Source organism: Chanodichthys erythropterus, chromosome 22 (assembly GCF_024489055.1).
Source record: "Chanodichthys erythropterus isolate Z2021 chromosome 22, ASM2448905v1, whole genome shotgun sequence".
Lineage (NCBI taxonomy): Eukaryota > Metazoa > Chordata > Actinopteri > Cypriniformes > Xenocyprididae > Chanodichthys > Chanodichthys erythropterus.
The window spans coordinates 12004574-12024872 of record NC_090242.1 but is presented as its reverse complement, the minus strand read 5'-3'; the positions used below and the strand labels follow the sequence as shown (position 1 = coordinate 12024872).

At 36.7% G+C, this 20299-nt stretch overlaps 2 protein-coding genes across 6 annotated transcripts; both read right to left on the bottom strand.

Moving 5' to 3' along the window:
- Nucleotides 1–773: 773 nt before the first annotated feature.
- mrps2 (mitochondrial ribosomal protein S2) lies at nt 774–6077 on the bottom strand. 2 transcript variants are annotated; one of them, XM_067375839.1, is made up of 4 exons: nt 5464–6077; nt 5105–5337; nt 4418–4561; nt 774–1574 (listed from the first exon to the last, which is right to left on the bottom strand). In XM_067375839.1, exons 2-4 carry the CDS (start codon nt 5230–5232, stop codon nt 1040–1042), a joined length of 807 nt encoding a protein of 268 aa, XP_067231940.1. In that variant the 5' UTR covers nt 5233–5337; nt 5464–6077; the 3' UTR covers nt 774–1039. The 2 variants fall into 2 exon arrangements, with proteins under 2 accessions (XP_067231940.1, XP_067231938.1); XM_067375837.1 differs by having other exon boundaries at nt 4418–4547; nt 5105–5218; nt 5464–6070.
- ppp1r26 (protein phosphatase 1, regulatory subunit 26) lies at nt 5510–18535 on the bottom strand. 4 transcript variants are annotated; one of them, XR_010893581.1, is made up of 7 exons: nt 18398–18535; nt 10169–13645; nt 6973–7056; nt 6476–6593; nt 6091–6140; nt 5793–5862; nt 5510–5570 (listed from the first exon to the last, which is right to left on the bottom strand). XR_010893581.1 is itself a non-coding variant. In XM_067375834.1 (4 exons), exons 2-4 carry the CDS (start codon nt 13579–13581, stop codon nt 6377–6379), a joined length of 3714 nt encoding a protein of 1237 aa, XP_067231935.1. In that variant the 5' UTR covers nt 13582–13645; nt 18398–18535; the 3' UTR covers nt 6199–6376. The 4 variants fall into 4 exon arrangements, 3 of the variants coding, with proteins under 3 accessions (XP_067231935.1, XP_067231936.1, XP_067231937.1); XM_067375834.1 differs by lacking the exons at nt 5510–5570; nt 5793–5862; nt 6091–6140 and having other exon boundaries at nt 6199–6593; XM_067375835.1 differs by lacking the exons at nt 5510–5570; nt 5793–5862; nt 6091–6140; nt 6973–7056 and having other exon boundaries at nt 6199–6593.
- Nucleotides 18536–20299: the final 1764 nt, after the last annotated feature.

Here is a 20299-nt window from a genome sequence, read left to right as displayed (position 1 = left end):
TAGGGCGTAGTATAAGTAGGCGAATTGGAACGCAGCATAAGACAAGTCATTTCACTCGGCAGCCATCTTTGACGCCTCTCGGACGTACAAGTGCAGCTTGAATGAAGAAACATCAATTTCTCCAAAGCTGTTTGCTAAGCTTTCAATTAAATTTAAAATCACCAATGAAATCTGACAACAACTGTCTCATAAATTTTGTTTTTAAATGCTCAGATAATGAAAAGAAAAAAAAAAATTCAGGATGGATCAAGCTAATGCGCATGTGCAGTGCGTTTCTATAGGATGCGCGTCTTACTGTTTCTATAGGTGGAAATTAGTTAATTTTAACCTATAGAAAGTCAGACGCAGTCATTTTTTACACATTTGTTTTTAATGAATATTTTAGATTAAAATTCATAAAAGTTAGTGTTTAATATTAAAGAAATTAATATTTTTATTCATCAAAGATGCATTAAATTGATTAAAAGTGACAAGACAAAAGATTTATTTTTCAAATAAATGCTGCTTTTTTTTTACTTTTTAACTCTATTCATCAATGAATACTGAATAAAAACATCCCATTGTTTTCCACACATATATATTATACAGTTTTCAAGATTGATAATGAATGTTTCTCAAGCAGCAAATCAGCATATTAAAAATGATTTCCAAAGGATCATGTGACACAGAATAAGTTAATTAGTTAATTACTTTCCAAAACTCAACCCTCTGAAACTAATTTGCTTACTGACATTTATTTTTATAAATAAAAAGGGATGATAAACATCACACTATGGATTTGTGAAACTTTATTCGGTTCATAATAAGAAAGCAATGGAAATCAATACAAAACCAATAAATATTCAGTTTGAAGCCACTGGATTTTACACTGGCAAATTAAGTTGTTGGACATCTTCAGTTCTGGGATGATTATTTTTTTTACGTTTTGAAGATGTCTGAATTTGAACTGCAGTTACTTCTTGGACTCATATAATTCCACTGAACTTTCTAAATGTGGACAGACTCTCGATTACAGATGATGAAGCTCATCGACCTTCCCTCATACGGAGGATGAAATCCCCTTGAGAAGCTCCATCTGTCTCCTCTTGTCCTTTGCCCTGTTAACTGTCATTTTGAATAGCCGGCAGTACATTTCCATCGCAACAGGAGTGTCATCGTTGCCTGGCACTGGGTAGGTGATGAGGCTGGGGTTACAATTAGAGTCCACAATCCCGACCGTGGGAATATTCATTTTGGCTGCGTCCCGGATCCCGACGTGCTGCTGGAAAACGTTATTGAGCGTGGAGAAGAACACGATGAGGTCTGGAAGTCGCACGCCGGGGCTGTACTGGATAGGGGCGTTGGTGAGCAGTCCTCCCTTCCAGTAGCGCGTGTGAGCGTATTCGCCGCACTCCTTCGCCGTCGTCTCCACCAGATGACCGAACTGCCGCCTGCGGCTGACGAACAGGATGATGCCACCGCGGTACGCCACATGAGCCGTGAAGTTCAGCGCCCGCTGGAGGTGTTCTGCTGTCTGTTCAAGGTCAATGATGTCAACATCCAGACGAGAGCCAAACAGATACGGTTCCATTAGCCTAGAGAGAAACAAAGAGAAAAACACCCTAGTGATCTCTGAAATAAAGTTCAGAGATTGTGACATATATATGTATATATTAATAAAACCGTTAGTTCCTGTCCTTGATTCTGATTGGTCAATATCTGCTTTATTCAAGATAAAACACGGCAATGACCACTTCACCCAACGGTTCTGTGTATCACTACACAAGACCCTTAGCAACATCAACTGTATGTTCTCAATTGATATTGTTCATTGAAGCTTACTGTATTATGTAGACGAGTACTCTGAGAAAGAGTTTATTACCTGCATTCAGATTTAGCATTTTCCTTCAAGTCAGTCCTATGTACATAATAAAAAATCTGTTTAAATGTCCGCTGCGATATCTTGTCCTTTTAACATTTAAGGGGTTTTCTTGTGAATGACAGCGCTAGTCAAAGCATTTGTCAGTTGCGTCTTGTTCCGTGTTCACAACAATTCAGTCTTTTCAATGTAAAAGTCTTCACTACTGACTGACACACTAATAAAGAAGTCTTTGCCACCATCTAAAGGCATAATAATGTAACGTCTGTTGCTGTTCACGGTCAGGGACTGTTTTTTCTGGCGGCACGAAGGCTTTTAGTAAAAGTTGTACTCGAGGCTAATGCTGTATCGTAAATAAGTCAGTCACGGCTGAAGTGGTTGCAGGCACTTATTCACGATACAGCACAGCCTCTCGTACCTTATTGCTTACACATTTTATATTATATATATATATATATATATATATATATATATAAATTATATATATCTCTATATATATATATATATATATATATATATATATATATATATAAAAGAGAGAGAGAGAGAGAGAGAGAGAGAGAGAGAGAGAGAGAGTGAGTTAAATACAGTAGAGGCTATAAGTGATGTCCAGCCTTGGAAAACTGACATCTTCACCTTTTATTCAAATCATTAAAAATTTGTTAAAGATTTTGTAAGCATACACTGCGTTCCAAATTATTATGCAAGAGACAAATCAGTAAGATTTCTGTACAATAAACATTCAGATTTTAGTTTTTCTAAGAAAATGTTTGTTTCTTTTATTTATCCATGTCTTTTTAGATAACTGGTATCAATCTCAGACAAAATAATTTGCCAGATCTATGGAAACCCTACTTAGAGGTTGTTCCACATTATTAAGCAAGTCACAGTTCTCATGCAATATGGGGAGGAAGAAAGATCTTTCTGAAGATGAACAGCATGAAATGGTGCAATGTTGTGCAAAAGGCATGAAAACAATTAATATTGTGTGAAACTGAATGGAGAGTATTGAATTATCTTAAGATTTGTGTGTGATTTAGAGCACAGCAGAACTCGGTCATATAAAGGCTTATTGAGGAAAGTTCCTGTCAAAAAATGTAATTGTATTAAAAGGGCAGCTATAAAAAAGCCAGTGTTGAGCAGCAAACAGGTATTTGAAGCTGCTGGTGTGTCTGAAGTCTCAAGAAGCTCTCCATGCAGGCTGGCAGTTGTGCGTAAAGATGCATTTCAGCCACTCCAAACCTCACAAAGAGAAACATTTACAGTGGGTTTAGAAATACATGAAGACTCATTTTTAAATAGTTTTATTCACTGACTAATGCTGTACTACGATTTACGCACAACTGCCAGCCTGCATGGAGAGCTTCTTGAGACTTCAGACACACCAGCAGCTTCAAATACCTGTTTGCTGCTCAACACTGGCTTTTTTATAGCTGCCCTTTTAATACAATTCATTTTTTTTGATAGGAACTTTCATTAATATGCCTTTATATGACCGAGTTCTGCTGTGCTCTAAATCACTCACAAATCTTATGAAAATTCGATAATCTCCATTCAGTTTCACACAATATTCATTGTTTTCATGCCTTTTGCACAACATTGCACCATTTCATGCTTTTCATCTTCAGAAAGATTTTTTTTCCTCCCCATATTGCATGAGAACTGTGACTTGCTTAATAATGTGGAACAACCTCTAAGTAGGGTTTCCATAGATCTGGCAAATTATTTTGTCTGAGATTGATACCAGTTATCTAAAAAGACATGGATAAATAAAAGAAACAAACATTTTCTTAGAAAAACTAAAATATGAATGTTTATTGTACTGGAATCTTACTGATATGTCAATTGCATAATAATTTGGAACACAGTGTATTGTGCAAAGAAATAAACACATGCAAAAACAAGAGAAGCAACAAAATATTAATAACTGTTTATGTTGTAGTCAATGTATGCTTTTTTTCTGTGAGCTTTTTGTTTTTCTTGCAGAGTAATTTAGAATTTTTTGCATATTAAAATAAAACCTGTAGCTGTAGTTTGCCTTTTTTTGGCAAATAATTTTGTCAGATAAATACCTTAACCAAGTTTAGTGTTTTTGTCTCCCTTCATATTTAACATTTAAAAAAATAAATAAAAATAAAAAAATAAAAAGTTAAGTAAAATATTTTCCTCATACTTTGATGGGTTAATCAAACTTATAGGGTAATTAAAAACAGTACTGTATAAATATACACATGTGTGATATATAATAATTTTATCAGATAACTACCTTAACCTTAAAGTTTAACATTATAGTTTTAAAATATTTTAAATAAGGACACTAACAAAACACTAAACTTGGTTAAGGTATCTATCTGACAGAATTATATTATATATATATATATTTTTTTTTTTATCTGATAGTGTGTATATATATATATATATATCTATATATATATATATATATATATATATATATATATATACACTATCAGATAAAAAATATAAATACAAATATTCCATATAAGAAACATCATGTCATACTACAAGACACTACTTGAAAATGTCATGTCAATTACCCACCTATGTCGGCAGCCTTTCTTGTGTCCAAGATGAACACGGGCCTCAAACAGGTCCTTCATGGTGAAGAGCTCAGACAAGCGGAAATAGTCTGGTTGAGTAAGTGGGAAGTTCTGGATTTTCTCTGTAGCAGCTGCATATGTAAGACTGCATATTAGTTATGAATAAATATATCTCACACTCTCATTGTATGAGTCAAGTTTTTTTTTGTATAGCGCTTTTAAATATATTTTTTTTACAGCTTTACAGAAAAAAACGTACATATCAGGTATATTTACATTAAAGTGTATACATCAAATTATATAGCTAAAGAGGAATAATTCTATATGCAAGCTGCTTCTTTATGAAACATTTAATCTGTATTAACCACTGTGTCACTGTGGATAAACAAACCATGCAAAATGTTATATACCAAGGGTTTTCAATCTTTAGATGCCACAGGCCCCCAAATATGATTATCCTAACACAACGAACAACCATCCTAAAATGTAATGTTATATTTATGCCTACTAATTTATTTCAATATTATTATTTATTTTCAAATTCACTATCTCTAAACGTTTCCATCAACCTCCAAACACTCCCAGTTTGAAAAGCCCTGTTATATACTATATACAGACAGAAACTGTATCTCTAGGTCGCTGGGTTTCAGGTGTTCTGTATGCATATCATAATAATAATCATAATCACCGGTGTCTCTCGCTGGTGGCTTTGATTTGACTGCAGCTGCTGCGGAGCTGAATGTCTGTCCGTGACACGAGAACACAGCAGAGACCAACCGAGGGCCCCGGAGAACCTGCGTTACTGAAAACCATCATATAACGTTCATTTATTACATTTGATATATATATATATATATATACAACCAAAGTCTGCTCAGTGTTCAGATGGTCATGTAGTTTCACACGTAAGGTATTGTGTAACTGCAAACCACAAGCAAGATTGCAAAGTAATTATGTTATTGATAATTATTCTTATTTTAAAATGGTTTACATAATAAAACGCACTTAAAGTGCATTAACATTACATAAAAACACGTTTTATTTCACCTCTAGTTAAGATGCCAGCTGCCATGTTTCCGCTAGAGCTCCGCCCACTGAGATTGCGCAAAAGCGCAGAGGATTGTGGGTAGTGATGTTCCATACAGAGCTTTGGTCTGATAAAAACCGTTTGCATTAAACACCACATGAACTACAAGTGCCACAATGGCCCCGTGATTTGAAATGAACAAAAACTTTATTCAAGGAACAGGTGTCAATTTGATTGCAAAGAACAATTTAGATGGAACTGGTGGTTAAAACACAAAAGTAAGAACAAATATAAAACCAGAACTTACAGTTACATTTTAAATATAATTTGTTACATTTAAATAACATACTTCATATTACAATATTTTGTTGAACATGAGAACCTCCATTTCATTATATTTTCCAGTGGCTTCAGTTTATCTGTAATAAAACAAAACATCATGGACAAGTGCCACTAATGCACAACAACCAGAAGTCATCTAAATATTTTTTGTATGATCACTTAATCACAGTTCTTTACACAAAAACAGCATCATCAATGTATCTATTTATCATGTGAGCCATCAGATGTTATATGTGTATAAGTTGTTATATGTGCAATTTAGTGAGCAATACTTCCATCTGTGTAGTGGAGACAGATGTATTTACCTGGGCACACTGATCAAAAACTGCAGCCTTCGTTTGACTGTTTTGCTGCCCTACAACACACACACACATACACTTGTTTCACTATATTAGTTTCTATGGCGTAACTCATCCCATAAACCTACCCATCACAGAAACATGTGCAAAACTCATAAAAAACTTTTTTGCCTGATATTATCATCTTTGTGGGGACATTTTGTTCCCATAATGTAGGGTTTACCAGGACCCACACACACAGACAGACTTTTAAAACCATTTAGCTTATGTGCACATAATCAAAACACAACCATCACATATATTCTCTTAAATGTACTGAGTGTATCAAATCTGTTACATTAGTGTATGTGCAAGTAAATGCATGAATTTTTAATATAGTCTTTGTATGTACCTCTAGCTGCTTTTGAATATGGAGGCGTCTGGTTTTGAATTTCAGACTCCTCTCTTCCGTGTCCAGGGCAATATATGGACTTAGTAAGAACCCTGGATCTATAGAGGTGGACAGAGACCTGGAGCACACAAAAGAAACATATTTACACATACATAGTCTCTGCATCTGTCATCTACAAACGCCAATAATTCATTTGATTGAATTTGATTTGAACTAATTTGATGTGTGTTCACTTGGAATTTACTTTAGCATTTCAGTTTAGATAAAGCAATGAATCTAGAATTACACGTTCAAGTAAAAACAAAACATCACAATTTACAATAGAATACTTGTGAACTATACAGAAAGCTACTGTTATATATATATATAAAATATTATCTGCTTATTATATTGGTCTGCAACATCATGCATCAAGTTCAACCAACACAGCATGTGGACACAATAATGCAACAAACATTTCTTTGACAAAGAATAAAATTAGTTATGTATTACATTACATGCTTAAGAAATCCTCCAATCTTCTTTGTGAGGAAAAATTGACAGCCCATTCCTTTTTGTGTCTTGATGAGTGTTTAATTACTCTAGAGTAAAAACATGAACATTCAGCAGGACATAAATTTATATATATATATATATATATATATATATATATATATATATATATATATATATATATATATATATTGTATATTCATCAGTCAGTTACACATGACGCAGATATAGTTTATTTTTAAATTGCAAGGAAACTGTAGTTGTTTTTGACAGAATATTCAAAAGCGTGCATATAGCATTAGCTTTATTTTTTATCTTAGACATCTGTGTGAAAGGAAGCTACTTTATATTAAAGGGGTGGTTGATTATGATTTCTCTTTTTTTTCTGATTTCAATGTTGCTGTTTGAGCATAAACAACATTTGCAAAGTTACGGCGCTCAAAGCTCAATGCAAAGGGAGATATTTTCTTTTAAAGAATTCTCTGTTTAAGGACTACAAAAAATGGCTGGTAGGGACTACAATGAGATTCTTCCCAGGTTAGTGACATCACTAACCCTAAAATATACATAAACCCTGCCCCCGAGAACATGCAAAAAAGGGGACGAGGCCATGTTGGGCTGCTTTAGGGGCTGTTCACATATTGCGTCTAAAAACGTGTCACTTCTATTATGAGCAAGCTTGCCCCGCACCTACATTTGAAATAACGAATTTGCGCATGCAAAAAACGCGATATGTGAACGGCCCCTTAGAGAATTGGAAGAGTTGTTGTAGTAGAGTGTTGACAGTTGTCATTTTGGCTGTGTGAGATTCTCCAGCTTTGTTGTTGTTGAGCAACTGAAGCGTGAGCTGTTAAAGCTCCGCCCTCTACTGGAAAACGGGCCAGGAGCAGCAGCTCATTTGCATTTAAAAGGATACATAAAACAGTGTTTTTGCTCACACCCAAATAGGGGCAAAATTGACAAGCTATAATAAATGATCTATGGCAGGGATGGACAACTCCGGTCCTGGAGGGCCAGTATCCAGCAGAGTTTAGCTCCAACCCTAATCAAACACACCTGAACCAGCTAATCAAGGTCTTTAGGATTAGTAGAAAGTTATAGGCTAGTGAGTTTTATCAGGGATGGAGATAAACTCTGCAGGACACTGGCCCTCCAGGACCGGAGTTGTCCATCCCTGATCTATGGGGTATTTTGAGCTGAAACTTCACAGACACATTCTGGGGACACCAGAGACTTGTATTACATCTAGAAAAAGGGGCATTATAGGAACCATTTAAAATAAAACAGAAGAAGCTACATAAGATACTGCTTATAAACATGTACAGGAACTCACACGTTCATGCATGTTTGCACACGTACCCAGTTAAGAACCGTACAGCCTTGTGTCTCAAAGTCAGTTTTTATTATACATCTTCAGAGATACAGTTTGAGTTTCTTTTCTCTGTGCAGAGCAGGGGACCAAAAAAAATTTTTTTTTTGCAAAATATTTATGAAAACTGGCAATGCCCAGCATAGTCAGCATGAGTCTTTACTTTCTTCTCTTCTATAAACAAAAATAAATAACATTCTTTTCACATAGGAAAACACCTACATATAATAAGCAACAGAAACAGGAACTAAGAAATGTGTGGAGAGAGGGAGGTGTGACTTGATAATTGTGTTTGGGTAAGTATGCAAAAAGAGAAAGATGACTGAATATTGAAACAGAGTTTCCACCCTGTAATTTGCAGTGTGATATAAATCTCTGAAAGTTGTAAGTTCAGTGGTACAAAAATAACCTAGTTATGACAAAAGAATATAAAGAATTCCTAACTAAATACAAAAAAATGTTAAAAGGGCACATCTGGAAAAAATGCATTTGTTGAGGGCAAGGTATTAATTCAAAGGGCAAAGGATACAATAATTGCTACTGCCATTTTTCTGTAAAATTTTCATACCAAGTAAATGGCTGTTTTTCATACACATTCTATATACATATTGTATGTAAACTCAAAGGGGCTCATTAAGAAACACAAGCAGAACAAATTTATCTGTAAATTGTAAGACTATTCTTGCATAGATTGTCACATTGAACTGAATGGAACAATTTATACAAGAAGGGCTTTATGGAATATTTTAACAGAAATTCATTTTGCTCATGTTTCACAAATGAGGCCTATTTTAGTCCTTCAATGTTGCACTGAGATTTTCCACATATAAAACCCTCAGGAAACATTTTAATGTTACTGAGAGGTGACTCAGACTTCCCTCTCAGAGGTCAAGAGTCAAAATGATGTCATTCTATTGTGGATGGAGGCTAAATTACTCAAAAATATCAAAAGATTTACAAAAAATGTTGAGAACCATTGAAAATGAATGCGCATTGATGCACACTAAAACAGTTTCATTCTTTTGGCCTCTACATTCTGCAGTCCTTTTTACAGTTTTGTACTGGAAGATGCAATTTGCATGGTTTTATTTAACCTTTAGCAATATATATATTCTTTTTTTGGGGCGAAAAATTCATTTATCTATGGATGGGTGAATATTTGGACCTGTAGAATTCTTAAACATGTAAACTCACCAATGATATTATCGTCTTTTCATAAACTTTTGTTTTTTCATCGCAATTACTTTTCATAGTCACAATTTTAAAACAACATGTATAAAGCAAAGTTTGTAAAGCAGGATTCATTGAGAATCGCCGCAGCTGCTGCAGAGAAAATACAACAAAAACAATAAAAACAAAGTTTAATCTCTCTTTATGACATCATGTCTGCTTTTAAATATATTTATAAATGTACAAACATACAAAAAAGGATGTGGTACACTCAAACATTCCTATGTGACGTCCCTTGAAACCTAAATAATACAGTACAAAAAGACAGAAATTTTGAAATGCAGGATAAGATGCTGCAGTCCGTCAGGCTAATGCTAAAATAAAACACAACTAACACTTAAAGCCGAAGAAAAATTTCGGCTGCATGGTTGGGAAACTTGCAAAATACCTGTGGATCAGAATTTAGATCCATAATTCCACCCAAACCAATGACCAAAACACTCATTAATCATTGTAATTAAAGACAGCAACAATTTGATGAAGAAGTCTTTCGTATCTTAGATGGAACAACAGCATGGATAGGTACTGGGCTTTTGGCGATCATGTTCCCTCAACTGATATGTGTGTGTGTGTGTGTTTGGAGACAACAAGTAAGTACTCACTGATTAGTGGGCTGCTTCCTCCTGTCTTTTGTCTTCTGATCTTTCCTTTCCTCATCTGACTCTACATCTGTTTCATCAACACATTTCTCTTCCTCATCATCCTGCTCTTTCTCTTCCTTGCTAACAATTTCTCCCTCCCTTTGTTTTTCTCCTAAACTTGCACTGGATTCAGTCGACTCAGCTTGGTTGACCTCAGCTAGGTTTGTCTTTGCTGAGAGTGATGGGAAAGCAGCCTGGTCCCGTTGCACCTGGGTTACGCTATCGCCCATGTAAGGCTGGCACGGATGTGAGGTGGTGGGGGATAAGTGTGGTCTATCGGAGAGGTGTCTGTCCCTTTTCAGGCGGTTATGCAAGTAAAGTCCCTCTGTCCTGCCCCCAGGGGGTGCCGAGGTCGGAAGGTCACCAGTGATGATGGCAGGGTTATCTGCAGGGGAACTGATCTGAGGTTTCGAAAGAGGGGAGGGACAAAGAGAGCTAATGACATCCCTTAAAGGTATCCTGGTGGCTGATCTACTCGGGCGGCTGATGGAAAGAACATTACAGTCTGCAGAGGAGGGTTCCTTGACTTCACTCATACTGCTGTTAACGGGCGTCAACAGGAACAAGTTTTGATGTTGATGACCTGATGAACGTGGCGTTTCTGACATCACAGAGGGTGTTGTGAAGGAGTTGGTTTTGATGGCATGACTTGTCGGAGTGTCCTTTCCTGTCTGGGAGCTGCCGTTCTTTGGATCTCTTGGGGTCGAGATCTCAAATTTTTGACTTTCGGTCCTCCTGAAACCCATAATGCAAGAGCTGCCTGGTGTCAGGACTGGTCCCTTGTTGAGTTCTGAAGGTGCATCCATGGGTATTGTGGGTGTGGAAATGGATTCCTCTTGCATTGCACTTTTGCAAAGTCTATCAGATGTTGATGTTGAAGCAGCAACTGGAGTTTCAATTAGAATCTTTTGAATTTCTGGTTTAACTTCAAGCTCTGCAGATGAGGTCAAGGAGTTCACGGCCTCTTCCTGTTTGATGTTCGTGGTGAGAGGCGCTGACACCTTGGCCCTTTCAGCTAGAAATCTCCTGATCTCTTGCTCAATGCTATCATCGCTGTCAACAGAACTGTCATGGTCTTCTGCCTGTGGACTGGAAGAAGGGATGTCCCCATCTGTGGCCTTGGGAACCCCATCATTCCCAGTTGCCTTGTCGGTTTGTGCAGGGCTTTTAGATTGTTTGATGTTCTGGACTTCTGATTTGCCTTTAACAGCTTTGCTTTTAGAACCCTTGTCGTTTTTAGCCTGAACGTTCAGTGTTTCTTTGCCACCTTTCAAGATGCCAGACTTAACAAGCTTGGCAGGTGGGATACTCTTCTGGTCTGTGGAAGTTTTCTGTTTTTTCGTGACATCCAAAGACGATGTCTCTGAAGGTCTGGCATTTTTCCTTGCCTTCATGTCCCTCACTTTCTTTTTGACTTTTTTCTTAGTCTTGAGCAAGTCTTTAATTGCAGCATCTAGGTCCTCATCACTGTCCAGGGAGCTGCTTTTGTCACTGCTGTCATTTCTCTCAGAGCCAGTCACAGTCTTTGGGCTGGATGTACTATAAGTGGAACCTTTATCTTTGGGTACACTAACATCCGAACTCTTGCAAGGTGGAGAGTTCTGCTTTTGTTTGCTGTTTCTTATGGTGGTTAGACTGCTTGAATGTGATGTCACAGTGGGAGTGGTAGAAATGTCTGGTCTGGTGGTGTCACTATGAATCAGAGGTGTCCCTGGAGGCTCCTCTTTAACATTCAATACCACATCACCATCTCTGTCAAGTTTGATTTGTTCCTCTTTAATCTTGCGTTTTTTTGACAGGGAGAGCCTAACTGCTTTATTCGGCTGTGTTTCCTTCGTCTTCTTCTTTGGCTCCTTGCTTGCTGTTGGATCTCCTGAAGCTGGTAGAGGTGCACCCACTGTTATCGGAAGCTCTTTGTTCATTTTTGCTTTATTCTCTAAAAATTTCCTTATCTCCTGTTCAATTCCATCCTCACTGTCAACAGAGCTCTCATCACTTTTAGTTTCAGATGGTGCAACAGTAGGGAATGGTGGAGTCTGCAGCAAATTTCTGTTAGCAATGCTCAAGTTGGACTCAAACACCTCAGGCATGACAGTCTTGGAGATGTCTAGAATGGCTTCTGCACACATCAGCTCAGCAGTGTTGACCTTCAGGCTGGAGTGGATCTGATGTTCTGTGTGGGTTTGTTTTGGGTTTGAAGGGGGGGGTATAAACCCTTTAACTTTAGAGCCCTGGGATGTACACTTGTTCAAACAGTGGCTTACGGCCAGTGGTGCTGAGAGATTAGACTTCTTGGTTGCCAATTTCTTCTTGTTGTTCTTCTTTGACAGCGCTTTGAGTGGCTGAGCGCTTATGCGCTCGGGAGAAATGATGGATGGATTGTTACGTTGCGCAGGCAGCAGTTGGGCAGGTTTGAGAGGACTTTTCTTTTTCTTCTGCTTGTGTTTGTCTTCCTGGAAGCGTCTGATGGCTTCCTCAATACCTTCATCACTGCTCGAATCAGAGTCCTCCCTTTGTCGTGAAGATATCAGGGCATCTTTGTCACTTTCCTGTTTTTCTCTTTTCTCCTGCTGGAATCTCTGAATCTCCTCTTCGATTCCATCATCGCTGCTTGAATCGAGACATTCCTCTTTAATGACCAGACGAGGTGGAGATCTGTCCATCTCAGAAGACGAGGAAGATCCTTTCTTAGTTCTGGGAAGAGGAAGACTTTTTACAGGCAAAACTTTACTCGAGTCTGCTTTCTTAAAGGGATTTTCTTTGCTTAGTTTCTTCTTTATGACTTTCTTCTTTAAGGCCAGCGACCCACTCAAGGCTCTCTGGATATGATTGCTAGCGGTTAACACCTTGGCACTACTGGAATGTGTGTGTGGTTTAGCAGCATCTGGGGCAGTTGGTTCTCTCCGCTGAAGTTTGGGCGCTGGGGGCGAACTTGTCACCAGATCCCCTTTGCGCTTGTGGTCCACCCTTTCCTTCAAATACTCTTGAATAGCTTCCTCAATGCCCCTGTCCACAGAATCGTCACTGTCTGAATCATCGCCAGTATCAGCCCTGGCGGTCTGTAGCTTAGTGTCTGCCCCTGCTCCCCGGGATCTCGCCAACGTGTCCATACATCGCATTTGACCCTTGTAGCCAGCTTCGTGGCTGGAATGAGCAGCCTTTTCGGTCTGCACGTTTTCACTCATGTCCGAAGACTGGGTGCTGTGTAGGCTCTCTATAATCATCTGGATCTTCTGTGGGAAGGGGGTGCCGCTAACAGAGGCAAGGTCGCTGTCGGACGCACTGTCATTGAAAAAGAGAGGCAGGCTGCAGCTTTTACTGGACCTCCATTCTGAGTGAATAGCCACCACCGGAGGAACCGTCTTCAGAAACATTCTAGAAGGTCGGAATGGAAGGGATGTAGGTGCATGGGGAATCTCCACCGGTGATCATTACATTCTAAAATAGAAGACACAGAATTCTTAATTTCAACATTTTTTTTATATCTCTTTTAATTGGCTAAGAAATCAAATACACTGCTGAACAATAAACACTATTTTGTATTCTATAATATTTTTATCTTATATTTTCCTTATGACAATTTTATGATTGGTTTATGTACTACAAACACTTGTGCATTAAATAATCATAGATTATATACTGTGAAAAAAATTACCACAGAATAAGGCATAAAATACTGTAATAAATAAAGGCTGTCAATTCATAATGTCAATTAGCACTGCATTATTCATGTAATTTATTGTTATAAAAAACACCCAGAGATGGCTTGAAAAACACACATAAACCATACAATGTCATATATTTGATGACTTCTATGAGTCTTGTGGATGGACTAAAATGATTTAACGTGGGCTAGATTTATTCACATTGGCCTGTGAAAACCCTCATGTGAACTAGGGCTGCACGATTAATCGCATGCTATTCTCATGCGCATTTCGTCAGTAATGCCGGTTCCCTGATTACCGCTAAATCGCCATCACCTGCTTTCAAATGAAGCGGCATTTAATAGACAGAGCCGTAGATCACTGAAAAGCCACGCAATATCGCGTTCATATCGCAGATGAATCGCCTGCGATAATGAACGCAATATTGCGTGGCTTGTCTGTGAACTACGGCTCTGTCTATTAAAAGGCGCTCCGTTTAAAAGCAGGTGATGGCGATTTAGCGGTAATCAGGGAACCGGCTTTACTGACGAAATGCGCGTGAGAATAGCATGCGATTAATCGTGCAGCCCTAATGTGAACACACTTGCCCAGAAAAAGGTCCAACTTGTTTGGAATTTAAAAATACATTTTTGATTTTACCTTTTGAATTAAAAGGCTTAAACCAGGGTTCATACAGAACAGAAACTTTCAAGGACTTTTCAAGCACTACATTTTTGTTTTGTTTTCAAGGACAACAATCAGAGATCCCACTTATGAAACAATATCTTTATTAGCTTTCAAATTCTAAAAAAAAGGTAGGCCTAAATAAATAAATAAAAATATACTAATAAAACAAAATTACAGATATAAGGTATCCAAAATACAACTTACTTAATAATATATAGGCTAATAAACTCAAAGTTTATAATGGCTTTTATTGTTCATAAAATAATATTTTATATTATATTGTTGGCATACTTGGTATTGCGAAACGGTCTAGTATGCTAAAGGGTTAGTTCACCCAAAAATGAAAATAGTGTCATTTATTACTCACCCTCATGTTGTTCTACACCCATAAGACCTTCTTTCATCTTTGGAACACAAATTAAGATATTGTTGATGAAATCCGATGGCTCAGTGAGGCCTCTATTGAAAGCAAAGCCATTCAAACTCAAGATCCATAAAGTTACTAAAAAAATATTTGAAACAGTTCATGTGAGTTCAGTGGTTATATCTTAATATTATAAAGCGACAAGAATACTTTTTTGTGGCAAAAAAAACAAAAAGACTATATGGGCAAAACACTGCTTCATGAAGCTTCTGAGCTTTATGAATCTTTTGTTTTGAATTAGTGATTCTGATCTCCTATCAAACGGCTAAACTGCTGAAATCACGTGACTTTAGTGCTCTGATTCACTGATTTGATTCGTAAAGCTCTGAAGCAGTGTTCGGCCCATATAGATATTGTTGAAAAGTCTTTATTTTGTTTTTTTGGCGCACAAAAAGTATTCCTGTTGCTTTATAATATTAAGATAGAACCACTGAGCTCTTATGAACTGTTTCAAATATGTTTTTAGTACCTTTATGGATCTTGAGTTTGCTCTCAATAGAGGCCTCACTGAGCCATCGGATTTCATCAACAATATCTTAATTTGTGTTCGGAAGATGAACGAAGGTCTTATGGGTGTAGAATGACAAGAGGTTGAGTAATAAATTACATTTTTTCATTTTTGGGTGAACTAACCCTTTAAACATGGGGATTTATCAACAACTTCAGTGCAGGTTACATAGTTACACCAGTAGGTGACGGCAAGGGACTGACTTTAAGATAGAGTTAGTAGACATTCCTTAAAAATGCTTAGGTTGTAAACAAGGAAATTATTTTAATTTTGAACAACACCTAATAAGGTGCAACTGACAAGATGTAAAGCTGTATCTGACGCTTCCATTGACAAGTGATGAATCAGTCATAGGAAATCCCCTTAACCATTGAAAGGATACCATGAAAAAGATATTGCTTTCCTTATTCAAACTGATTTTTTCCCCATTAATATATTATTAACATGTAGAATGAAGCTGTATCTTATACTTGATAAGCAATATCATGCTCATAATGGATCTACCTATATCAGTGTTAATTTTGCATAAAAAAACAAACATTGTATTTGTGTTTTAGCAAAAAAAATAAGCACTAATTTCATATATGTTTTCTTTCAATAATGAAAGCACTTTTCAAATACCTTTTCAAAAATGTGGCTATTTTTTTTTCAAGGGTTTTCAAGGACTTAAAAAAAAAAAGTCAAATTCAAGCACCTTGTACGAACCCTGTTAAATTGAAACAGGGTGGATTTGGTGAAAGGGGTTGATTGGGGTTTGTATACAAGTCATTTTGAACATGTACATCTGATTAACAAAATATGAGTGTACACATTTTTTTTTTTTATTAATGTTACAACCCACCCCACCAACTGTTACAACTCAGCTAGGTTGTAACAGCAGCACTCTTTGCAATAGCAACCGATGTTAATTTACATAGTTTATGGATGTTAGCACTTTAATTTGTAGCAGATAAACATTGGAAAACTGTATAAATTATTTTACTGAAAACTAGCCTATATAAGAGTTACTGACATTAAAGCAAACAGATGTTACAGCATACTTTTCCAGACTCAAATTTCCAAACCTTGTTGATTTTTCAGATCACATTATACATGTTCACACATCATTACTTTCAGCATTACAGTTGGAATATAATACAGTCATCTGTAAATATTTTATTTTCTCTGTTCTTTTTTCATTGGTTGTCTCCAACTGATAAGATGCGCTAATGATGAGAAGAAACCTTTAAACCTAAAAAGCTTTATAACCTGTATATCTGACGCATCAGTTTGATACTGTAATCGTGGTTTGATGTTGCACCATCATCAAACAGCAAAGTACAGTCCGGTTTAGATGATTGTTTGTTCCTTTAACAGTTTCTGGTTTGAGCGCCACAAACACATTTCTTTATTGAAGTTCAAAATGACTCGCTTATGTTAAAGACATTTTTCCCCCATAATTATCCAGACCTGGAAATTACCATATTTTTCCAAACTTCATATGAACCCTGGAGGTAAAACCATGCTAAATGCAAATAATAAAATGCAACCAACCATATAATAATGTAATTTTTGTAATTACACTAATTATACAGTCATTTGGTATAAGAAAATCTAATGCTAATACAATATTTAGCCCAGTGTTTATGCCAAGTGTAGGCTGGTAAATCACAATTCAATGATAATAGTGGTTAAGGCCCTGCCAAGCTTACAGGTATTGTATTGCAATTACACAGGCAAAAAGAGTATTTCTAAAAATTTCCCTAAGATTTGCAAAAGGCTCATAAATCACAACTTCACTTTGCTGGCTTCACTTCACTTTCAAAAATTTACTATCATCATCATCATCATTATCTGGTAAGGAAGAACGTTACTGACTATACAAAAGCAATATAGGCTGATTAAATACCATAAATCTCATGTTCTGTAAATTATAAAATTGAACACATTCAACATAGTTGTTTATAATGTTTACAAAAGCTATTATTCAGTGGTATTTGAGTGAAAATGCTTGAAGGAAAATTATACATGTGTTTTATATTTATTTTTATAGTTAAAACCAATTAGTGGAATTATTTCATTTATAACAAATCATAATTTCTGTGTAAAAATGTATTTCTGCTTTGATACATTTGCTGATGAGTGGAATGAAACAATAACATTACTTATTTCATATGTATATGTTAAAAGTAGCCTATAAAGAAGCACTAAGAGAACTGATAATGAGCTAGAATAGTTAAGAGGATTCACAATGTCAATATTCATTACGATTCCTATTCCTAATTTTATAAGTGCATCGGCTACATGTACCGATACCGAGCAGCAGTGCAATGGCCGAGGCCCCTCCGCCGCCTTCAAATGCTTCATCTCCAGAGACAATAAACTCCCCTAAGTTATGATAAATAACTCCTTCCACTATGATGTTACAATGAAACTCCCTCCAAATAGAGACAATGTATCTTTTTTGTACTTCAGTGCGAGAAGCTTGTGGTGTTTTTTGGGTTTTTGCAACCCGCCGTCAGAGCTCCGTTTCACCGCACCGGGCTGTCCCTGCGCCCATCTCGCGGCTCTGCCTGCACCAGAGACCGGGGAGCGGAGCTAACAGACACCGTAGAGGGACGAGCGTCTTCCGCCTGCCGGCCACGGTAGCTCCGGTCATGTTTTCACTCGTTTAGTGTCAAAAGAGGGTCTGTTAGGTGGAAGTTCGGGGGTCCTGAGTTAAAAGTGTACCTTTAATAAAACAGCCCCCCTAAAATGTAGTAAAGAAAGGGAAGGAGGAAAGCTAAAGTTCGCCTTGAGATGTATGCGGCTAGACGCTCGCGGGGCCTCTTCACTTCTCGCCGGTTCATTTCGCAAAACCCTCTTTGTATTGTGTCTCTCTAACGAAAACCATCACATTGGTAACAGCCTGCTGCATGCAAGCGACAGATAAACGGGGTGATGCTCACCTTACGACTGATGAACAGCTGTTGCGTTTATCTTCCAGTGTAAAAGATCCACCTTTTGTGATTCTTAACACATTTTTGGAGTGTCCACATCGGGTGCGGGTGCGCGCGGCTGTCTCGTGCACCCCTGCTGCCTTCCGACTTACCTCTAGAAATCACTTAAAGACACAGTACTGCAGAACAGACTCAATTTGTGGTGTGAAATGAATGATGAAGAATGATGAATATGTGACTTTCTTTTCAAAAGACATTTTTTTATTTACTGTATGATGAAGAAAAGCAGACAACAACAGGTGTCTAATAACCTATTGGAGATGTGAAAAGCATCCTAAAATATATATAAAGTTGGTTGAGAGAATGTGCATGTCCAGACAAATAAAAGCTCAAATGTTATGTTTAATATTTAAGTGAATGCATAGTTTTAGGGACTTCACTGTTATTCAGAAGTGTGGAAAATAGTAATAAATGTAAGCAGTGGTTGACTAAAAGGCTGTAAAATAGCAGGCACTATTGTGAAAAACTTCCTTATAAAAAGGTCACCATGTGTTTAATGAAATCTATATTTTTTCCTGCGCAACAATGATTGAAATGTTCAATAGCTTTTTTGGAGCCAAGACTTAGACATAAATTCATCAACCCTTTAAAGAATAAACTTACTCTGAGAAATTACTTGAGTAAAAACTATTGACATCTATTGATGTATACAGATTTGCATTGAAATTTGCTATTTTCAGTTGGCATGAAACGGAAGTTGCAATAGTCTTCGCTTCTCCACTGTGACATACAAGTGAAACAGCTTCTCAAACAAGAATAAATGTAAGGCGGGACTTGATTTTGTCCAAAAGGAATTGATTGGATGGTTGCGGTTTGCTATTGGTTGATTTCATGTGAGTGACAGTTTGTCCCGCCCTCACACCAGCAGATACATCATCAGCAAAGAGATGGTTATTTTTTTTATAAAAGATTAAAAAAAAAAAAAACAACAACAACACAATGATCTGCATGTATAAATCATTAATAAATACAATATATGCAATAAATGCAATATTCCATAAAAAAAAAAACAAATTGTTAATTTTGATTTCATGACTTCATATTTTGGCTATTCTATTCATGGTCATGACTGGTCAATATGTATGTCTATTATGCTTTGTAGACTCTAGCATATCATTGTGAGTTTATTATCAGAATTTAATTATTTATTTAGCAAACAATCTCAGCATTATTCTCATTGGAATTGGGCAGACAGATGAGATAAATGGTCCATGAGATGATGTTGTAGTCTATATTATATGGATCAGTAACTTCAGTCCTGCAGAACATCTTCAGTATTTTCATTTCTCACTCTTTCCTTCTACTCTTTCTATATTTCACACTCCAGCAAAGTAAAACAATATACATATACACCTTTTTTTTTTTTTTACCTTTGTAGGGGCTAGTTTTTATAATTACCTTATTAAATATACTTGAATCTGTATATGTTGTTAAAATACCTAAATTTAAAGAGTTACTTTAATCAATCACTATTCTACAGACTGTTACCAATGATTTTTTTTTTCAACCATCAACTAAAGCCAGAACAGAAGCCGCACCTGACATGGCATTTATGTTTATGTACACATAGGCCAACTGTTTAATGCTGCTCATTACATTGCATAATGTAAAACGCCTATAAACATGAAGTCATTAGCCTAGGGGGTGAAGCTGCAATGTCATGACAAAATCATTATGGTTAATTATTGCTCTTAAAATTGTAATGATTATTAAATTGACAAAGTTTTTTGGTGGGGAAAAGCATCATACTCTGGCTATAATTAATTTCTTTATTGCTTTTCTACGGATTAGTAAAATAAGTCTTAACATTGATTATTTCAGTAGCATAACAATTTTTCAAACTGGGAATTT